A 20,190-nucleotide genomic window follows, 5' to 3' on the forward strand; every position below is an offset into this window, starting at 1 on the left:
ACTCATAGGATGATTTTAGTGAAACAAAATTCGGAGAAAAATAAACCAAGAAATTCAACTAGTTAAGAACCTAGCAACATTCTAACTTTTAAGCGGCAATTCTCAGAAAAAGACAATATCAGTCAGTCATCATAAAACACTTGCACTGCAACTGCCCGGGAGCAAAACGTAACAAGTAGCTTTGAATAGTTACGATAATTAGTACGTTCGTACACATACAATAAAGTCGCAATTTCTTTGACAAAAGAATGTAGTTACTGTGATCATACACTTAACTCTGGAGATGTTGTTTACCATCCCTTATCTATTTAAAGTTTTGCGACCCGGGTTTTTTTTTAATTGATAAAACGGGGAACCTAAACAGATGAGACAGCAGATTTAATTTTATCCACGTGTACTAAAGTTACTTGGCACAGCCCTGAGCTTCCGCCGCTTGCCCGACTAGCGGGTTCGCGGCATGTGGCATTGAGTTGCACGTCGTTGCCCGACTAGCGAGTACTGTCGGTTTCTGGAGTATTGTTCGAAATTTTGCCTGGTTGCGAAAGTGATAACGCCATCTACATATAATCAAAAGCTACAAGACATTTTTTTGTGGCGCCATTTATGTGTGGTGGAGTGTAAGCGCGGTCTTAGGCGGTCGCATTTTAATGTATGGGATGGTATGATCTTGTTATATTTAATCTATGACGGTACGGAACTTTAGGCTATGCGCATGTAAAGGATACACATATAAATATCTAACCACAAAATAACACTTTCTAAAAATCTATTATGTATATCATACGAACTATTTTTTCTTCTAACATCTTGCTAGTGGCACAAAATATGTTAAGTAATAATTACAATAGAATTACTAAATAGGAGCGTACTAGCATAATTTTGTAAATTAAAATTAGTTTTCGAGATCAAACTAGGAATAAATAATTCTTACATACAGGTACGTCCGCAAAATTATCATCGAATTAATAAATAGTACAAAAAAAAGTAATAATTGGGTACCAATTGGATAAAAGAAATTTTCATTTTCTATGTAAGTATAATAAAGACTGACAACTTGATTTTTGTCAAAAATTGATAAAATAATTAAAATTAAAAATACTTTCCATATCGCCCTTTCAATTTACGTAGCCACCATCTGCTTTACTAGCACGCATGTGTGGATTATTAATTTATCAACGACTCAGTACTTTAACCATAATCATACATAAACCTTAATGCTACGGCATAAGGTCTACCACTATGTAGCGCGGCATCCCCACACGTGAGGAATGTGTCTATTTGTCGGTTCATTTGTGCAAATAATTGCCACCGATGCTGATCAATGGCAAACGCCAAACAACTCTCCACACGCTCTTGTTGGCTACAGGCACAGTATAATAAAGAGTAATATCTTATAGTATGGCCACTCCCGCTCCCCGCTGAAAGTGCCGCCCACCCCCTCTCGGTTACCTCACAGTTACCGCCTATCAAAAACGCGAACAGTCGACCTGTCATATCTCACTCATACTCGTACAAGCATGGTACGCGTTCACCTACACGACCTAAGAATGCGTGCTAGGAACGCGCCTCTTTCATATATTTGATCGCCAGTGTCCGAGATGTGCTACAGGCGTGTTGTTCTTCCAATATGAAGCAACTACCGGGAGTACTCATACTGCAGGCAGCTAGTCTGCGTCGAGCAGCGCGTGCCTCGCGAGCTGCGCGCCCCACCAGGAGTGCACGTCGCTGAGCGCCGGCTGCTCGGCGCGCGCCATCGGGCTGTTGTGTGTCGGCCGCGTGTTGCTCTTCACCGCCGCTAGGGGAGAAACTAAATCTTTTAATCATTTTACATATAACACAATTGATAAATGTACTTGAAATTAAAATCTAAAGACCAGCTTTCACTACATCAAATATTACAACACTCATAGCTGGGCATTAACTCGTTAATCCGTTAATCGTTAATTAACGAAGTTAACATTTCGATTAACGGATTAACTTTTAAGTTAACTTGAAAAAATGTTAACGGACTCGTTAACTTCCGTTATATTTCTCCCGAGTCCGTTAATCGTTAATCTAATAGGGCAGAGGCGCCATCTGCGCTGCGAAAAACACGTTCTGAACGCTACTATAAGAGCCCGAAGTACGGCAAATCCTATGATTTGCCGGTAAATCCTAGGTTTTACCGATGTCGATTGCTAAAAGTCCGAAATATTACCTAAAAAGTATTCTTCACGTGGATTTGCTTTTACTAACTTTGATTCGGTGAATCCTAAGCTTTACCATGGCGACTGTTGTAGTGATAGGGTAGCAAATTCGAGCTCTATTTAAGACCACATTCGCTTCCCTAGCCTCTACCGCCCAAAGTGCCACAACAGTCCCGTCACCGCCAGCATCTCTCCTGACACAGCTCTTGGCAGTAGCTCAGGCGATCACTGCCTTCCACGTGCAGCCTAGAGTTCAATAGGCTAGCTGTACTTCGGCCTTTTACAGAAATATAATACGTTATAGTGGATACTGATGCAACTAAATATTTAAAGAAAAGTTCTTTTTTTTTTCACATGTTAACGGATTAACGATTAACTTTAACTTACGTTAAATTTGTCGAAATGTATCGCTTTAACGATTAACGAAGTTAACTTTTTTAGTAACGGATTAGCGATTAACGAAGTTAATTTTTTGATTAACGGTGCCCAGCTATGACAACACTGGAGAACAGTTTTATGCTTTTACACTTATCGAAGCCGATATCCAAATAATTACATTCGAGATGTAATATCGTCTTCGAGGATTTATGGATGCATACATCTACGAAATCTTATTTTTAGCTTAGGTACATCATTGGCATTTTTTGCTAACTTTCTTAATGTTTACAATCGGTTCAGTGAAGAAAGACCACAGGAAAACTTTATTGTTATTCGTTTTCGCCTCGCATAACTTGCCAAGTTATATTAGGTATGCCATGGTCATTGTTTACTTTATTAGTTTCAAAATTTCTTTCAGTAATAAATATATTATAGTACAAAGATTGCTTATACTTACGTGGAGACTTTTTATTAAGAGCCGGATGCGGGTCGCTGAGAGTCGGTTGCAAATACCTCTTCTTACTTTCGGGACTTTCAGGCCTATGTAGAAAAAGGAAAACATGTATAATATTAAACATAAAATCATATCATAATACAGCATGTACGAGTATAAAAGATCTTTGAAAAGCCTGTAGAAAGGTAAGCTAAGGTGCAATGGTTCTTACCTTGGTAATATTGCGATGGACGGTAAACCGGGTCTTTTGAACGGCTGCTTTGTAGAAGGTCTCTTAGGTTGCGAATCGAAGGACGATGTTATGTCTGAAATATAAACATCATTGAAACAATTTGTTCCATAAGTTAGAATAACACTTGCTTAATTTAAATTTCTTACTTGATATAGCTGGCTGCGATGTGGATTCTGTGATTTCAGTTCTACCGGCGTTGGCGCTCGCCTGCTAGAAATACAAACAATAATTTAAAACACCTGCATTGAACTACAAGGAAAATGTAACGAACTTTACATTTGTGGAAGTGTGAAAATCAGACACTTCTTATATTATACTAGCGACCCGCCCCGGCTTCGCACGGGTACTATACCTACATGTAAACCTTCCTCTAGAATCACTCTATCTATTTAAAAAAACCGCATCAAAATCCGTTGCGTAGTTTTAAAGATTTAAGCATACATAGGGACAGAGAAAGCGACTTTGTTTTATACTATGTATTGAAGTGTACAAGAAATATGGGCTCTGTTGAGCCTATCAGCTCTGTACTGATGCCAGTAACTATTAGAAAACTGAGTAACATAGATATCAAATTACCTGGGCTTCAGCTTCCTGTTTCTCTTTCTCTAGTTTTTCTGCCATGTCGACCACTTGTTCATTAGTCTTTCTTAAGCCGGCGATTAAACTTGTTTGTTGTTTCTGAAATCAACAATAAAAAGTTACTACATTAAATATAAATGCAAAAATGCTTTAAAATTAAAGCCATTTTTTTATAATTAGGTGGCTTTAAACTCTCCCATTTGCATCGATTTGTGATTGACGTGATTGTATCAAATACCACTGGAGTTTCTTGGGTCACGAGAGGCAAGAGATAACACTGTTGTCCCTTGAATAATGATTGTCATGAAAGACAAAAAACAACAATACAAAGTAATACTAACGCTGCTGTTAGCGCGAATCTTCTTCAAGCAGCCCTCGAGCCACGTGCGTATGGTCTGTTTAGCCACCTCCTCTTCTATGAGGAACTCGAACTCCTCCCTGGCCAGCAACTCCTCCATTTGCAACGATTTACGGATGTCCACCGTGCGATAGGAAAGCATGCTGAAATAAGTATACACATAGTTCTTAATCGTGTAAAATTGAACTCATTGAGATAATGTAAACGTTAAGTTTAATTATTATCTGTGATTGAACAACTTATAATTATTGTATAGTCGTCATCAAATATATCGGAGCGGCCGAGGAGCTCAAAATATCTGAACCTTTATAAAAAAATACTAAACTAACACCTTGATATTTAGAAGCGTGTTCAAATACAGAGCTCCTTCACTGCGACGATATATCTGGTAGCGACTGTATCTAGGAACCAACTTACTTGATAACATCATGGAAAGTCACATCTTCACCGTTATGAAGCCGTTCTAATTCGTAGCACATGTACTTGAAGAGTAAACGTTCTTTGTGCGTATCGCATTCCAATCGACCTTTCAACAGGCGCAGAATGAACTTGACCTAAAATTAAACGGGTAAAATATTAGATAAAATCTAGATCTCACAGTTGCCATAAAGTTAGTATACATACATGTAATGTCGGTCTTGTCGGCGAATTAGCTATTAACTGTTTGGCTAGGATCAGCAGTTTGATTAGATACTATCGTTAGTAAAGAGGTGTACTTATATTGGAATCATATTGAAATACATGATCTAACGTTCCCTCACGTTATTTTATCTCAGTACGTCAAATCGGCAATAGCGTCTCTAATGATTCGTTTTTTGATTTGTCTGTTAATATGAAGCTCAAGGCCAAGAGTTGAAGTTACTATTTCCTTACCTTTCTAACAGGTATAACGCCCTTTTGATGCACGTCGACGATATTCCAGGTGTTTTGGAAATTTCTGATATCGGCGTACGACAGCAGGGCATCCTCTTCATTCGAGTAGAATAACGAAAAGTTCTCCATGATAATAGCTGTAAGAAGAAAAATTGTACTTATAATGTATGTATTGTAAAAAGATACAACGTATACATCAAATTGTAACTTTAATCCTAATTACAGTCCCACGAAGTTAAATTCTAAAGTGAAAACTTCAAGATTTAATTGGGCTGGTAAAATCGTCGGTCTTCAACTAGTCGTCCTATAGCTCGTTGTCAGTTCTCATCCGTTACTATGCGGAACAACATGGACGCTGAGAGTAGCTGAGTAGGCAAATGTTACCTGAGTGTAACTTACCCACAAGTAGGTTAAGCACAATATACGTAATAATGACGTAGAAGGTGCAGAAGTAAGCCAGCGACGCAGTAAAGTTCCCGCAGTCGGTCTCCCAGTAGTTGTCGGCGGGCGTGCAGTACGGCGGCGCCACCATGCAGTCGTGCATGATTTTGTTCCAATCCTCGCCCGTTACTATGCGGAACAACATTGCTACGCTGTGGATCGGCGAGTTGAAATTTGCGCGTCTGAAAGAAACAATCATATATTTCATACCAAATACATACTTACACGTACCTACAGTGTAAAACTGTATGTCTAAAATCTGTAGACTATAAAACAGATAGCATAGTTCAGCCGTCAGCGGGCGTTCAAAAAAAGATTTACATTCTACGACTTGGCCGTTATAGCCGATAGTCGACCACCATCAGCACTATAGGCTACTTGCTTCCTAGTCTAATCAGCTTCTTTTTAAGAACTGACAAAACGAATTTTAATGACTTGTTAATATGGAATTGAGTGACGTCAAGGTCTACTCAAGTTACTTTATATATTTCTACCCGACTTATTAAATATAAATTGGATTTAAAAATAACTTCTGGTCATGTTTTTCTTATAATTATCCGATGCTTTATTTCGTGCATCGTATAAAATATTTTATTTTAAGCACGGTCAAGTTCCCTATCGTAGGTAGGCTACTCAATGCTGCACTGAGCACATTCGTGTCTACGTGGTATTATATTCTTACTAACCTTCCAATTCCCTCTCCATATTTGACATTCCCAAACACGATGGTTCCAGCCAGCGCGTAGAAGAAAACCAACAGGAACATGCCAAAAATGATGAAGAAACTCTTGCAGACGCTGACGCCGACCGTCAGCATGAGCATCTTGAGCGTCGTGTGCTTGCCCGTGATCGTGAAGAAACGGAGAATCACCACCATGAAGCCGACGAAGTAGGATAGGTCATTCTGTAAAGTTGAATCATTTTACATAGTGTGAAATTATCAGACTCTTTAGGTAGATCTGAAACTAATCATAAAATTATTATTGTTTTCATTGTACATCTCAATTTCGTAGCTCGTTACCCAGGGGATAATTTTACAACAGTTATAATGCTACCAGCCAAACAGACTAAACAATAAAAGAATTCTCAGATTGGTTTCTGGAGTCCCTCTATGCTAAGAGCCGAAATAAACCTTTGACTTTGTAAGTGTTGCACTATTTCGACGAAAGGCATACTGTACACTTGTACAGTTCCCTATGAGACAACGTTACCCAGGAGATAATTTTACAACAGTTATAATGCTACCAGCCAAACAAACTAAGCAATAAAAGTATTCTCAGATTGGTTCCCTGAAGTCTCTGTGCTAGGAGCCTAAATCAACCTCTTTCGACTATGTAAGTGTTGCACTATACTTTAGTATACCTACTGTACAGTTCCCTACGAGACACTCGGCAAGAAACGCAAGCCAAGTCAAATTAATCTATTGAAGAGTAGGTACCTTGAGCGTGAAGTGCATGAACACCCAGATGCATCCTGCTACAGTAACGAGCAGATCGTAGCGGTTGCGCCGGCTCTGCCAGTAGCCGCGCGGAGTGAACGCTACTGTTTTCAGTAGCACCTCAACTACGAACACCAGGGTTAGTAGCGCTGATACTAAAGCGAGCTGCTCCGTTAGTGAAGAGTCGCGAGACCACTGAAAGAAGAACGGTGTAATTCGTTTGCAATCAGGTAGGCTTGTGTCGTTCACGAACTATGAACTGTTAGGAATAAAATCCCATCAATGACCGAAATGAACTGAATCTTTCCGTGCTCTGAGAATCGGTCTTTGCTCATTTAGTTCAGTATAGGATCGGCGAACACGAGCGGTTTGGATCAAGAACGAGTGTGTGACTGCGCCGACCGAGAGCGAGACGAGTTACTTAGCAGAGCAACAAAAAAAAGTCAAGTTTTCATACTAAACTTCGGTTACTTACAACCTTTCGGCCCGGAATGTTACTATCTATTGACTATTCATATCATTTTGACGCTATTTGGTCCCATTCGTTCTGATCTTTCCGACGGCAGTGGTCACTGGTCTATCTGAACTAAATGAGCAAAAGACCTAAAAGAGCGAACTAGTTCGTGGGAGCGATTGAACGAGATCGGAGCGCTCCGATCAACGAACGAAACGGCACAAGTCTACAATCAGGTAATGTGAGTATTGAAATTTTGTATCTATGCTTGCCGACCGCCTTTCCTTTAAAACTGCCTGAATAAACATCATAAACTAGATATGTTTCCTACAAGAACAGCGATAGTGTTTAACTTATACTTACAGTAACAACTAGCAGTCCACTGTTAATAAGCACCACTATTGCTATGAACCTCTTGAAAACAATGTGTTGCGTGACGTCATAAGCGAAGGCACGCACTTTCCTCCCATCGGGTCGCGGCGGTAAATGTAGCGGCTGGGCAATTTTCAACCTCTTCTTTAAGTCACACCTGTGCACAGAAAACCAATACGATTACCAAAAAATATTGATACAAAAGATATTAAGTCTTAAAACCAAGTAGATGGCATTTAATGGTGCCATGTAAGTGCATTCAAATCCTATTTTAGTTTATTTACTGCACAGCATCAAAACAAAAGTTTCCAACAGATGGCCTTGTCGCTAAAGAGCAATCTCTTTCAATAACCAGCCGACGTATCATGCTGCCAATTTTATCACTTATCCACGTGGATAAGACATCTGTCACTCTCACACTGACATAATTGCTAAAGCGTGACGGATGCTTTATCCACGTGGATAAGTGATAAAATTGGCATCATGATACGCCGGCAGTAGACACCTTCTGAGGAACTGTCTATCTGTTATCATCATCGTCGTCCAACCCGTATCCGGCTATGGCGACTCCTTGTTAGTCCATGTGGTCTGAGTTTTGGTTTTGGTGGGCTCTTAAATGACTCGCAAAACCGAACTTGGTTTTAAACGTGCGATTACGCGGAGCACAATATAGCTGGCCAGCTGTGTTATATTATATGTCTAAGTGTAGGACGGCTTTGGTCTGGTCTTCCGGGAATGGCGTTTTGCGTCTAGGTTTTCTAAACGCTGTGTCTCAAAAAGGCCAACACTTTTGTCTATCTGTTAAGTTACCACGCAACGTGCCGAGCAAGAAAGTGCCATCTATTTATATTAGGTATCAAAAAGTATTAAACATATAATACAATCATACCATCTCCTTTGGTCGACAGTAAGTAGAGCTGTGCCTTTGTTTTCGGAATAGTTTGCAATCACGACACCGACGAAAAGTGTTAATCCAATCATGCACCCGAGGAAAATGTAGACGTGTATGTAAATCGCATGCATCTAAAAACAAATTTAATCAATTACAACGATATCCACAAATGTAAAAACTTTAATTTCGAAAGTGACCCAAGAGACTTCGTTAGGATTGCATTTTTAGCATGAGGTATCTTGTGTAATTTTAGAGAAATATTTACGTACCTATATTTAATTATAATCAAAGAGGATCGAGTATTATAGAGAGTTACTGTCAAAGTAAAATGTGTAATCACAGTGCATAGACTGACTGCCATCTCTCGACACGAGCTTAAAACTTTTGAACCTCAATTTTGACAATTTTGCTCATATTGTTAGCTTGATATGTGTTAAAATGTCAAATATTAATATTAGCGCCATCTAGCCGAGCGTCCCCCAAAGGTGTAACACCATCTAGGCCACCGTACCTTTTTCTCTAGAGGGCTTTGAGGTACGTTTTTTTCTTAGACTTTGTCCGTCTATACGGAGTTACATATGTCTTTTTTATAATATAATCCTTTAACGGTCAAAATTCGAATAAAATACATAAATCATAAGTAAGGACGTTAAGTGTCATTTAAAGGCATGTACTTACAGGGCCAAGAGCTTTTATCAAGACGTCACGGACATCTAGCCAGCCCTTGAATGAAAGAACTTCAAACAGCGTCAACAACGCGTCACCGATGTTATCAAAGTTGAACCGCTTAGGGTTAGCCCTGTAACAAACTTGACTTATAAAAACATTGGAAAAAATATACCACGTAATAGACTATATCAAATTCGCAAGGACCAAAAAAAAAACGTTTAATTATCCGACTAAGGCAACGCAAAAGGCTATCACTTTTAGTAGTATATTTTTATGTTAGGTATCATTTAAGTTGATAGGTAAAGAATATGAATAAATGAATCTCTCAGCCTTTGTTGAACATCGAGAGGTTAAACCTGGCTATAGGTGTGCACTTTTGTCCTAAATAAATAAATAATCTTACCAGACTCTAGGCACGAGCATTGATGGAAACGTCTCATTCGGTCCAGGTCTGATTTTCATCTTAGTAACGAACACTCGTCTCATAAAAACTCCCACGCAGTTTTCTCGTTCCAAAATCGTGGGGTCGTTGCATCTCGCTAACCTGTCGCAACCGAAAACATTATGTTAATTACTTATGGTAAAATTAGCCACTAATATAACTACCTATTCACTTTATAAAAATGTTATGTACTTAAGTAGGACATTTAGATACCTTCCTCCGTATAGTTGAACGCCGTAACTCGCAAACACGAACATCAATAGTATAAGAAGCGTAGATACCTGTAAATTCACACAAAAAATATTTGTAGACGAAACTGAAACCCAACTACAATTTAATGTATGATAAAAAGAGTTACGAAAAAAATAAAACGATCAGTTATTAATTCTACAACCAATGTGCTCGCGCAGCAACCATTTAGCCGAGCCGAGTTCGGCCGAGAAAAACGTGCGTGCTGCAACTGGTGCAATAATTCGTTTACATGTATTACTGACAAAATTAGTCCTCGGACAAGTAATGAATAAAGATTTAACCGTACCAGTAGAATCTCCTTGAAGCCGCGACACAGCTCGTAGACGACTTTACGCATGTGCGGCACGAGTGTGAAGATCCGCAAAGGGCGGACGCAGCGCAGGATCATCAGCATTTGTGCTGCCGAGCCTGGTGGCACGCGTCGCGGCATCCAGCACAGGAATGTCAGGGAAACCTGCGTATCATGATAGTTTTCAACTCACTCCATTATTTGAATACTCAGCGCTGAAATCTCAAAAAAGAAGTCTCGTAAGCTGTGTATGGGATATTGGCCCGCAAAATACAAAATTCACAGGCACACAAAACGAAAACCTGGCTGTGGGCGTGATTCTCGTGTGAGAAAGCTTGGAAACCACTGTTCGAGAGCAGTGTTTTAATTTTTGTTTATTACAAAACTGGAATGTATGTTGTTGGCAACGTCTTTTGAACCGAAAAAAATAAAAGTTTTCTCTACCTTCTAGCTCTAACTATTTTTATATTTTGTATGTTCTGATTTCTGAAAAATGAGTTAAGTTAAAATATGCATTAAAAACCTCTAAGGGCCACTTGCACCAACGAAAATGGAGGGTTAACCCACCATTTTATATGGAATTTGACAGATGACAGCCCACTAACCCTGAGTTAAGTGGTTGGTGCAAGTGGGCCTAAATAACTTACAATGTAAATAAAAACATCCAGAACTGCTGCCGCGTCTTTCAGATACGCTTTTGGAGTAAAGAATAACCCATCGGCTAAAATTTTCAGCGCCAATTCAAAACTCATGAATACCACAAATCCGTATTCCGCAATCTGAAAATAAAATATTCATCATATCATAATGGTAACTATGTAGTTGTACCTATAAGCGGGTGATTGATTTTTTTTACCCTTACCTGAAGGACGAAATTTTCCATAACCCTGTACGTAGGAGTTTCGAACATCATGGAAAAGCACGACAGAGTAGTGACCATAATCATCACCCAATCCAAATATGTAACTAATCCGAGGAAGTTACTGAAACATAACATTCAATTGAATTATTGTTTTCATTTCAATATAATAATATAATGTAATATTTAAGAGATAATAGTAAGATAACATCAAAAGTAAATACAGATGTAGTGCCTAATAGTTTTCCATCGTCTTTTCTCGGAAACGATCGTATTTGGCATTCTAGTTCAGACAAATGTCAGTACATCTTGTACTGAGACTGGCTGAAATAGCATGACATGTTCACACGTTTCCGTAAAAATACAAAGCTTTTCGCACAACATCTGTTTGTATGCGCAATGCGCGTTTTTACAGTTTGGTAAAAAAGAATAGAAATTAAAAAGTAGCATCGCCTATTCTCGTTTATATGTATAGAAAAGCCCTTTTAACAGAACTTACTAATAAAAGAACTTACTGGAAACTCTTGTAGTGCACTTTTCTCTCGTTGCCAGTGACCGGGTCTCGAAGGCGCGCATCGTACCGCGCGTCAACAATAGCGCGGCAGATTTTCCTGAAGCGCGACTCTCTCGGTACTATTAGCAGCGGCGTATCGAACAATGGGTGGTTTTCGCGGAGATCTTCTTCACGCTGATTCCTGGGATTACAAGTACATTTCGTAATTATGAGTCCGTTGGTTTAGATCCAGAAACATAATTTCAGGACCAAAGTATTTTTCTCACTCGAATGTCGAGGTATGGCATGGCGGTCTTACCCGTGAGGATGTGAAGGTTCGAGACGCAACGCATAGTCGTTGTTTTCCAAGAAGTGCTCGTACCGTAAGTTTGCTTTAGCTTGATTGAGCCACAGTTCGTTACCTTCCATGACTTTCTAGTAAACTTCCCAGAGGTATTTAAATTTGTACACTGACCTTCTCATCTCAGCCTGTTGCCTTTTAGCCTGTAGCAGTCGAATATCGAGATACGGAGGTCGTGCCCGTGAGGATGGCACAACGCGGGACGCGGCGCCAATGTCACCATTCTCGAGCAAGTGTTCGTAAGTCTGCTTTAGTTTGATGGAGCCACTGCGCACGGACCGCCTTATAGACCGGGATCCGAACCTAGAAAGGGATAGTTAAAAGGGTTATTAGGCTCTAGTTCAAAACCGAGTGTAATTAATTTTATAACTAGCTCAAGTAGCAGAGGGGAAACTGCGCGAATGCTTACTACCTTCCGCGTCACTCAACGTTAAAAACACAATATCTTTGTTTAGCGTAAATTATGAATTAGTCAAAAACATCCAGCTACGCAAATGTTACTTTCTGTTAAGAGGACAATATTTTTGGCACTTACTTTTTTTGATCGACCCGCAACTGTTTTGCACTAGAAATGGTTCCTTGTGACTTTAGTCCCGATTTGCCTCCAGTTGCCAACATGGCTGAATCTCCTAGAACCATACGGTGATTGTTCGAGTCTCTGCAATGGAAAAAGGAGAATTAATATCACTTAGGATTATTACTTATATCACTTAGGTATATGTATAAAAGCCAAAAAAATACGAAAAATAAAAAAAAACCTCTATTACTCTGTGGACAGGAACATAATAATAAGTACCTAAAAACAAATAGGTAAATAAATAAAAATAACTGAATCAGGCTTTTTAAAAATAATTCTAAAGAAAAAAAACAGAGCTCTAGTCACATTCTGTACAACTTATCTGTGATAGAAGCGACAACGATATAATAGCCGAATTGAGCCGCTGCAAGGATGGAGTTGCCACCAGTGTCTTTCTTAGCCAGGTACCGCTTGCGGTATGGGAAGTACGATATAGGTCACGTGACGTGTGTCTCTGATAGCTTTAACACACGGATGTGTACTTAACTTACTCTATAATAGAAGCGACTACATGACGCCTCAAAGCGGAGCTGGGTCGCTGCGAAGGTGGAGCTACCACGAGCGTCTTCACCAAACATCGCTTGCGGTACGGGAAGGAGATCTTGTCAGCGCCGACGTACGCGCGGCGTGAGGCGTCGCCATTCGTCGGGCGCGGCTTGACCGGCGCCCCCGTCACTTCCTCCTCCAACTCTTCGCATACGAACTGACGCATGAATGACTCGCGGACCTGATAATGCCAGGAGTGAGTAATGTAAATGTGAGCATTAGGCCACTAGTCCACTATCATAGAAATACGATCATAGGCAACATGTCGTCCTTTTTCTTCACGTTGGAGTAAAAGGGAGGCATACAGACCTATATAAATATGATTGTACCTTCGGCCTTAGATGTCTTTTGCCAACAGAACTTTTTAAATAGCACTTAGCTAGTAGCTACTTGGGCATATATGGGTTAAGCATTTTGTATCTCTACGTATTAGCATAAAAAATAGTAGATTCTCAAAAGTGGGTTTAGGCGGTAATGAGATACTGTAAAATTTATTATTTTAACGCCTATCACCTACTAGGTGATCTATTCTAGAATCTAAGATAATCTAGGCTAGATTTTTACTACGAATTACAAGCCCATTTTTACCTTTGGCAAATTGAAATCCCCAGGTACTTTATGCAGCTTTGTCATTTGCGGGCTGTCCGGGAATTTCTCGAAGATTCTCAGTCGGAATGGCAAGGTCTCTTTAATCTCAGCACTCTGCTGACGGTACCTCAGTTGTTTCAACTTCTTTATATCCTCGTCCAACTCCAAGTTGTCCAAAATTACCGCTACGAAAAGCGAAAGCACGATCTGGAATACAGATTTGGTTCCTTAGGTAATTCTTGAAATTTTTTGTGAAAGGGTGAAACTCGTTGGTTGCCACGGATACAATAATGATAAGTTTTACTGTATTTGTATTTACTAAATATTTTTTGTTTACTATACTTTAACAATCTACTAGACAAATTAGTTCAACGCGGTACAAATTTCTTCTAACAGCCAGCTTTGTTTAGTTAGACCTTTGTCCCCTGGCTGACAGGACAAAAACAAAATGCAATAATTTCAACTAAAAATACTACATTATGACGAGTTCATGTGTGCATGAGCTATGTTAAACTATATCCTATATCTTACCAGTGTGACGAAAAGATGGTATAAAATGAAGTATATAGCCACCAAGGGAGTCAATGTCTGGCTTGTCCGAACCATGGTTTCATCCATTACTTCTACCCACGCTTCTTGGGTCAAGATTTGGAACATAGACATAAAGGCCTGAAACATAAGAAGTCCTTCAAGAATAGGTAAGGGCCAGATCGCGCCAAAACTTTTATTTAGCACGTTTCTATCTCCCCGTTTTGCGTAGTCTCACCTACCCTCTTACTGAAGAATGCGTAAGGCACGCACACGTGTGGTGTAAATATGATTTTTTTCACTTGATTGCAATGGATTAAGAAGCAGCACTGTATTGACAATATTTGGACAAATTTCATTAGTATTTCTGATATGTACTTACCTCGGGAAAAGCCTCGAACTTTGTGAATTCACACAAGAAGCAGAACAACTGCATTGATATCGAAGAACTAATAATTAGCAAGCACATTGTGAAAATTATGAGACTGCCCAATTTTTTCCCAGGGCCAAATATTTTGTACACAAATCCTTCCAATAACGGCGACGCTTTAATTAATCTTACGATTCGTAGAACCTAAAAAAAATTGTTATAACATTTTAAATTTTTCTGGGCCATCAACATCATCCATGAAAATGTATTCATTCTGTATTCAAGGGAAGTAAAACATGGTGTCTGCAAAATTGAGTTGAAGAATCTATACATAAGCCTATTTTAATTAACTTTTAAGCAGTGACCCAGGGGACAACACCATGGAAAAGGTAAGAAAAAAAGATAAAGTAAGCATTAAGCAATCACTTTTTACCTGAAAGTATGTGAAGCCTGACATATAAAGCTGGGGTATTATGTGAATTGTCGTTCCTATAGCCAGTAGCAGTTCAAATTTATGGACAGAGTGTTTAAAATAGCCTTTCCAACCCAGACACCATATTTTGATCAGCGCCTCTAAGTCCAGAAATATTGTAAACGCAATCTGTAACACATAATAATTGAATAACAAAATTAAAGACTTGTTAAAAGTAATAGTACTAATCAGTATCGGCTCGAACACTCAATCAGGGTATCTAGAGCGAGATATCATTTTCGCACGCCTGTTAAAAAGCTTTTCACTGAAAAATAAAAAATATATTTTGTAGGTAGCTTTTGACCCTGTCGCTTTTTGGCACTTTCTAACATTTGGTGAATAGAGCGGCTGCTCCACTCGCTCTACCCTTAATCCGGTTTTGATATAAAAAAAAAGTTTTACTACCTTACCTCAATATAATAGTATTTCTCGTAGAAGAATTCTCTCGGATTGCCATCATGTTTGAAATTCATTGTAGCTGTTATAATGCCATTGGCTAATACCACGCCCATGACTAGCAGCCGAAAGTATGCAGATCTTAACATTTTGTGGAAAATTTCTGGAGCAGTACCTAGAATTTTACACATAAACTTAGAAATAGAATGATTAATTAACGAGTTTGCGAAACATATTCACTTCTGCAATGTTTTAATGAAAATTGCGATGTAATGTAAAATTGATACATGATATAGCACATTACAGTACAAGTGCGGAAAGGAGGAAGTCTAATACACATTAAGAATTTAGTCTTCGCACGTGTATTGTACACGTTTTTCAGTACATATGGCCCTTTGAAGTTTCGTCATAGGCACATAACATACTACTTCTCGCACTAGTGCGATAAAGTAGACCCGAGTGTAGTGAAAATAAATGGATATGTCGCTGTTATGCACCCCTAACTGGGATAGTGGCCAAGTAACAAATTTATAAGAGGTCCAAGTGGCATAATTAGCAACAACCATAATCTTGCAATAAAAACATTTCTGATTCTGATTCCGAGTACCTACAGTCTATTACCTGAATGCTTATTTTCATCAATAGTGACCAGTTTCCAGCAGTTATCATCCCCAGTGAAGAACTGTGTGGTGCTCCCCTTAGTGATCGGGTTCCTCACCCCCCACATTTGCTGGAACTGGACCCTAATCTCGTTGAACGTTTCGGTGATCACGGCTATGAACACGTTCTTTACTAGCCAGGCTAAGAAGAAGATCATGGTGCTGGAATATAACATTTCTAATTTATAATTCTTATAAACTGAAATAGATACCATACACTAAAGAAAAAGCGATCAAGCCCACTGGTGTTCTTTAGTGTATGGTATCTATTTCAGTTTATAATTTATATATAGTAGTGTTACTACTTAAAAAAAAAAAAAAAACAAATCAAAAAATATTTAATAAAATAATTTGATTTGTTCCCTACATCGTTATAATTTTTAGTCATTGCCATATGCTGAGCGGCATCCTTTTTGGTGATTTTCGTTTAGGATATATTTTTTTTTACTTGTATATTTTCATTCTATTTTCTTTTGATGAACTCTTTGAGCGTTACATGTCATGCCTACCATTGACAGAGCGTAATCAGTCATCACCTTATCTACATGCACGAAGGATGATATTGGGCTGTAGCGGGGTGCTTAAGCTAACGTTTGTGGTGGTCAAATGATAAATAATTACCCCCTTATTCATAAACGTAATCTAAAGTTATCAAGCCGATAAAGTTCGTTTGTCCCTTTCCGACGTATCGGTGTGACAGAAAAGGACAAACGAACTTTATCGGCTTGATAACTTTAGAGTACGTTTATGAATAAGGGGATTAGTATTGTAAGTTTAGGCCGATAATCCACTATCATATGTTTATCATAGAAATATGATCATAGGTCTGTATGCCTCCCTTTTTCTCAACGTAAAGAAAAAGGACAGCATGTTGCCTATGATCATATTTCTATGATAAACATATGATAGTGGACTATCGGCCTTAGAGTAGAACTCCACACGCTGCTTATGCTACTGTCACACAGCTTGCAAGGTTTATTAAAATCGCTTCATGCATTACTTTTTACTTACTAAATTTACATTACATTACTAAAGTACCACCCCTGAGTGTAGGCAAGATCTTTATTCATGAAAATAATGTCCTTACCTAAAATAAAGAGCAGACCTCCATGTTGGCAACGAGTCAATCGCTCTGTACATAATAAAGACCCACCCCTCTTGAGAAGAAGCCTGGTATACCGTAAACAAACTCGTCACTGAAACAAAACAAAAAAAAAACATAGTTTTGGTCATAAAAACTGAAAAAAAGATTTTATAAGGCGTAAACAAAGGTAAAGGTTGTGAGGATAAAGATGCGCAATGCAGTGTGGTCTGTAAAAAGTGTAAAATACATATAACATATAATCACGCCTGCAGTATCCCATAAAGGGGTAGGCAGAGCACATGAACTACTAAGTTTCACTGCCACTCTTGGCAAAAAGGGGTTGAAAGAAAAAAAAAACATTTTCCCCAACGGAGGCTCTAGTATATCTTGGAAAACAGACTTTATGAATACAATAATAAGGTTGAAACTCAAATGGACCTACTACTGAGGACTAACAACCAAAAATGTAATGTACATAAAGTATTATTATGCTTACCAAATTCCTCAAATCCTTGGAACCCCTGGATGTATTTGGACAAGTTGAGTTTCATACACTTCATTCCTTTAGGACACTGGTAGCCAGAATCAGGGTCAGGAGAACAGAATGTATCCGGAATTGCTAGAGAGTTAATTGTTATGTCACTGAAAATTTAAATAATTGTTAATAATTTTATTATAATGTACCAATTAATGATAATTAATCATAGAAGTTGGTGAGGGTACGTTTTAAATTTCGAGTATATTTAGCTTGTGTACATATAAAAAATTAAATGGATTCTAACCATTTTGCAAGGAAACAGTCACTTTTGCGTATTTTAAGGAATATTACCGAAAAATTAAAGTCATAATAATGTACTGAATGATTAATATGATAATGAAGAGAATAACAACTTACTTAGGTTCAGTAGTGTTCCTGACACAATGATGTGTGAGTTCTCCAAAGAACTGCACCCCCAGCAAACTGTACAGCGACATGAAGAAGAGGAAGAACAATGTCACATTATAAATCTGCTGGCTTGATCTCCTGCGAGACAAAACAAAAGAGTTAAGTATATGTCCTTTATGTGAACTCCTTTATCATGAATCTATGTTCTTTTTTAATGTGAATTCTGCAATTTAAAAGTTTACGATTGTATAATAAATAATTGTTATATATATAGTCCATATAATGGCTATTTATGGATTCTAGACTGTTCATGTTATCCAATGTCATCATATCCCATGTAATATCATCATAGCCTGTAAACTTCCAAATGTTTTTATTTGGGTATAAATACAACTATTTAAATCATTGAGAAAAAATATAATACTTGGAGGATTACTTACTTGAATATCTGATTGATTCTTGATTTTGGCATAGAAAACTTCAAGAATACTCTTAGAAACCTTATCATTATTAATGGCCTAGGTGCCCTCAGTATGCTGAGGTAGCTGTATCTTGGCACTATCAATGTCAACTCAAACATTTGCAGCAAAACTGATACCCAGAGGAAAAACACCATAGAGGCATCAAACTGGCACCAGTGATCTTTCAAATAGGCTACATCTCCCTGGAAATTACAAGAAACAAATTAAATAACAAGTTATCAACCTATCATCTACTTTTTTACATTTACATACTGATAATGATACAGTATAACATTTCATTAATGTGACTGTGTAATCCAAATCTATTCTGGAATCTGTAATTTTAATGATGAGTGACCCAAATTTGGAATTATCTTCTATGTGATATTAAGATTCTGATAATATTCTTACAGGTTGCAAGGAAAATAAGGAAATAATATATATTAAATGCTGACAACATTAACTTTACAAAATTTACCTTAAGTATTCCTCTTATGTGCATCTTGGCAATCATTTCCGCTGTAAAAAATAGGGTCACACAGCAGTCTACAGCAAAAGTAATAGTTTGAAGTGAAGGATATTTTTCAAATGACTTGGGGGTGTTCAGTGATACAGATACTAGACTCATTAGAGCACAAAGTCTTAAAATTCTTCTCACCCATAGCTGTAAACAAAAATATTAGCGGTTTCGTAAAATACAAAATTGGTTCCATCAATGCTAGATTATATTATAGTGTTGATGGTAAACTTACAAACTCATAACAATTAAATCTTGCTTACCTTATTCACCCACTCTATGTCAGCGCTTTCATTTAGGGACTCTTCGGGACCATAGTCCGCGAGGACTGGTTCCCCTTTAAGACTTTGTTTTCTGCCTAGCATCTTGTCCCCTGTAGTAGCACTACTATGGTAATATTTTATATACAATTCTGGAATCTTGAACTTAGTAATTTTGAAATATCAACTGAATCCGCTAGCTTTACCCATACTTGTAACATTTTAAGTATACCAAGCCAAAAGCATCGCTGAAAACTTTCATTTTCAGTATTTGAAGCAAATTATCGATTTGAATATGTGGTGCAGAATGTTTATTAGAAACTGACAGCTCTCACTTCAAGGTTCTATTGGCAACGTAGCGTATAACGGAATGTATCAACATGTTAAACTGGAAAATATAACTGAGAAACAGGAAAATTTCACATTTATTTGTAATATGTATGGTGAACATGTTGTTTTACAATATTACAGTAGTTAAATGTATTACATGAATACAAAAACTACAACACCTTCATCCGGGCTTAATTTAGACATGCAACGGAATGTTTTAGGGGTTCTCACACTGGCGGATCGCGTAATAATCAGAACGAGTCCGGATTTATGTGGCAGTGCCATTAACAGATCATTACTGTCAAAAGTGTCAATGTCAGATACCGAACAAACATTGCTGTATTAATGTATTTGCTGTTGATAGAGTTGTTTTCGTTGTTTAAAGTAAAAGTTTTCAATTAAAATGTGAAATATATGTTAACTAATTAATCTTAGGATTAAAACTGAATTCATAGGAATTCTATGTTTTAGTTAATACTATATGGAAACGAACT

General features: G+C 38.1%; 1 protein-coding gene across 3 annotated transcripts; it reads right to left on the bottom strand.

The window, feature by feature from the left end:
• Window positions 1-1,479: 1,479 nt before the first annotated feature.
• Window positions 1,480-19,647, bottom strand: LOC125227145 (sodium leak channel NALCN). 3 transcript variants are annotated; one of them, XM_048131368.1, is made up of 35 exons: window positions 19,370-19,647; window positions 19,068-19,253; window positions 18,569-18,792; window positions 18,138-18,266; window positions 17,739-17,884; window positions 17,246-17,354; window positions 16,121-16,320; window positions 15,514-15,674; window positions 15,065-15,232; window positions 14,644-14,835; window positions 14,265-14,402; window positions 13,734-13,940; window positions 13,091-13,326; window positions 12,558-12,680; window positions 12,137-12,325; window positions 11,684-11,863; window positions 11,172-11,292; window positions 10,957-11,088; window positions 10,307-10,474; window positions 9,982-10,049; window positions 9,730-9,870; window positions 9,336-9,456; window positions 8,655-8,788; window positions 7,757-7,922; window positions 6,940-7,134; window positions 6,188-6,405; window positions 5,460-5,683; window positions 5,061-5,197; window positions 4,605-4,741; window positions 4,171-4,330; window positions 3,827-3,928; window positions 3,397-3,457; window positions 3,230-3,323; window positions 3,022-3,104; window positions 1,480-1,807 (listed from the first exon to the last, which is right to left on the bottom strand). In XM_048131368.1, the coding sequence occupies exons 1-35, from the start codon at window positions 19,469-19,471 to the stop codon at window positions 1,665-1,667; spliced, it is 5,295 nt and encodes a 1,764-aa protein (XP_047987325.1). In that variant the 5' UTR covers window positions 19,472-19,647; the 3' UTR covers window positions 1,480-1,664. The 3 variants fall into 3 exon arrangements, with proteins under 3 accessions (XP_047987325.1, XP_047987326.1, XP_047987324.1); XM_048131369.1 differs by having other exon boundaries at window positions 1,480-1,795; window positions 3,397-3,460; XM_048131367.1 differs by having other exon boundaries at window positions 3,397-3,460.
• Between the last annotated feature and the right edge of the window lie 543 nt (window positions 19,648-20,190).

This window comes from Leguminivora glycinivorella, chromosome 6, assembly GCF_023078275.1.
Source record: "Leguminivora glycinivorella isolate SPB_JAAS2020 chromosome 6, LegGlyc_1.1, whole genome shotgun sequence".
NCBI classification, from domain to species: Eukaryota; Metazoa; Arthropoda; class Insecta; order Lepidoptera; family Tortricidae; genus Leguminivora; species Leguminivora glycinivorella.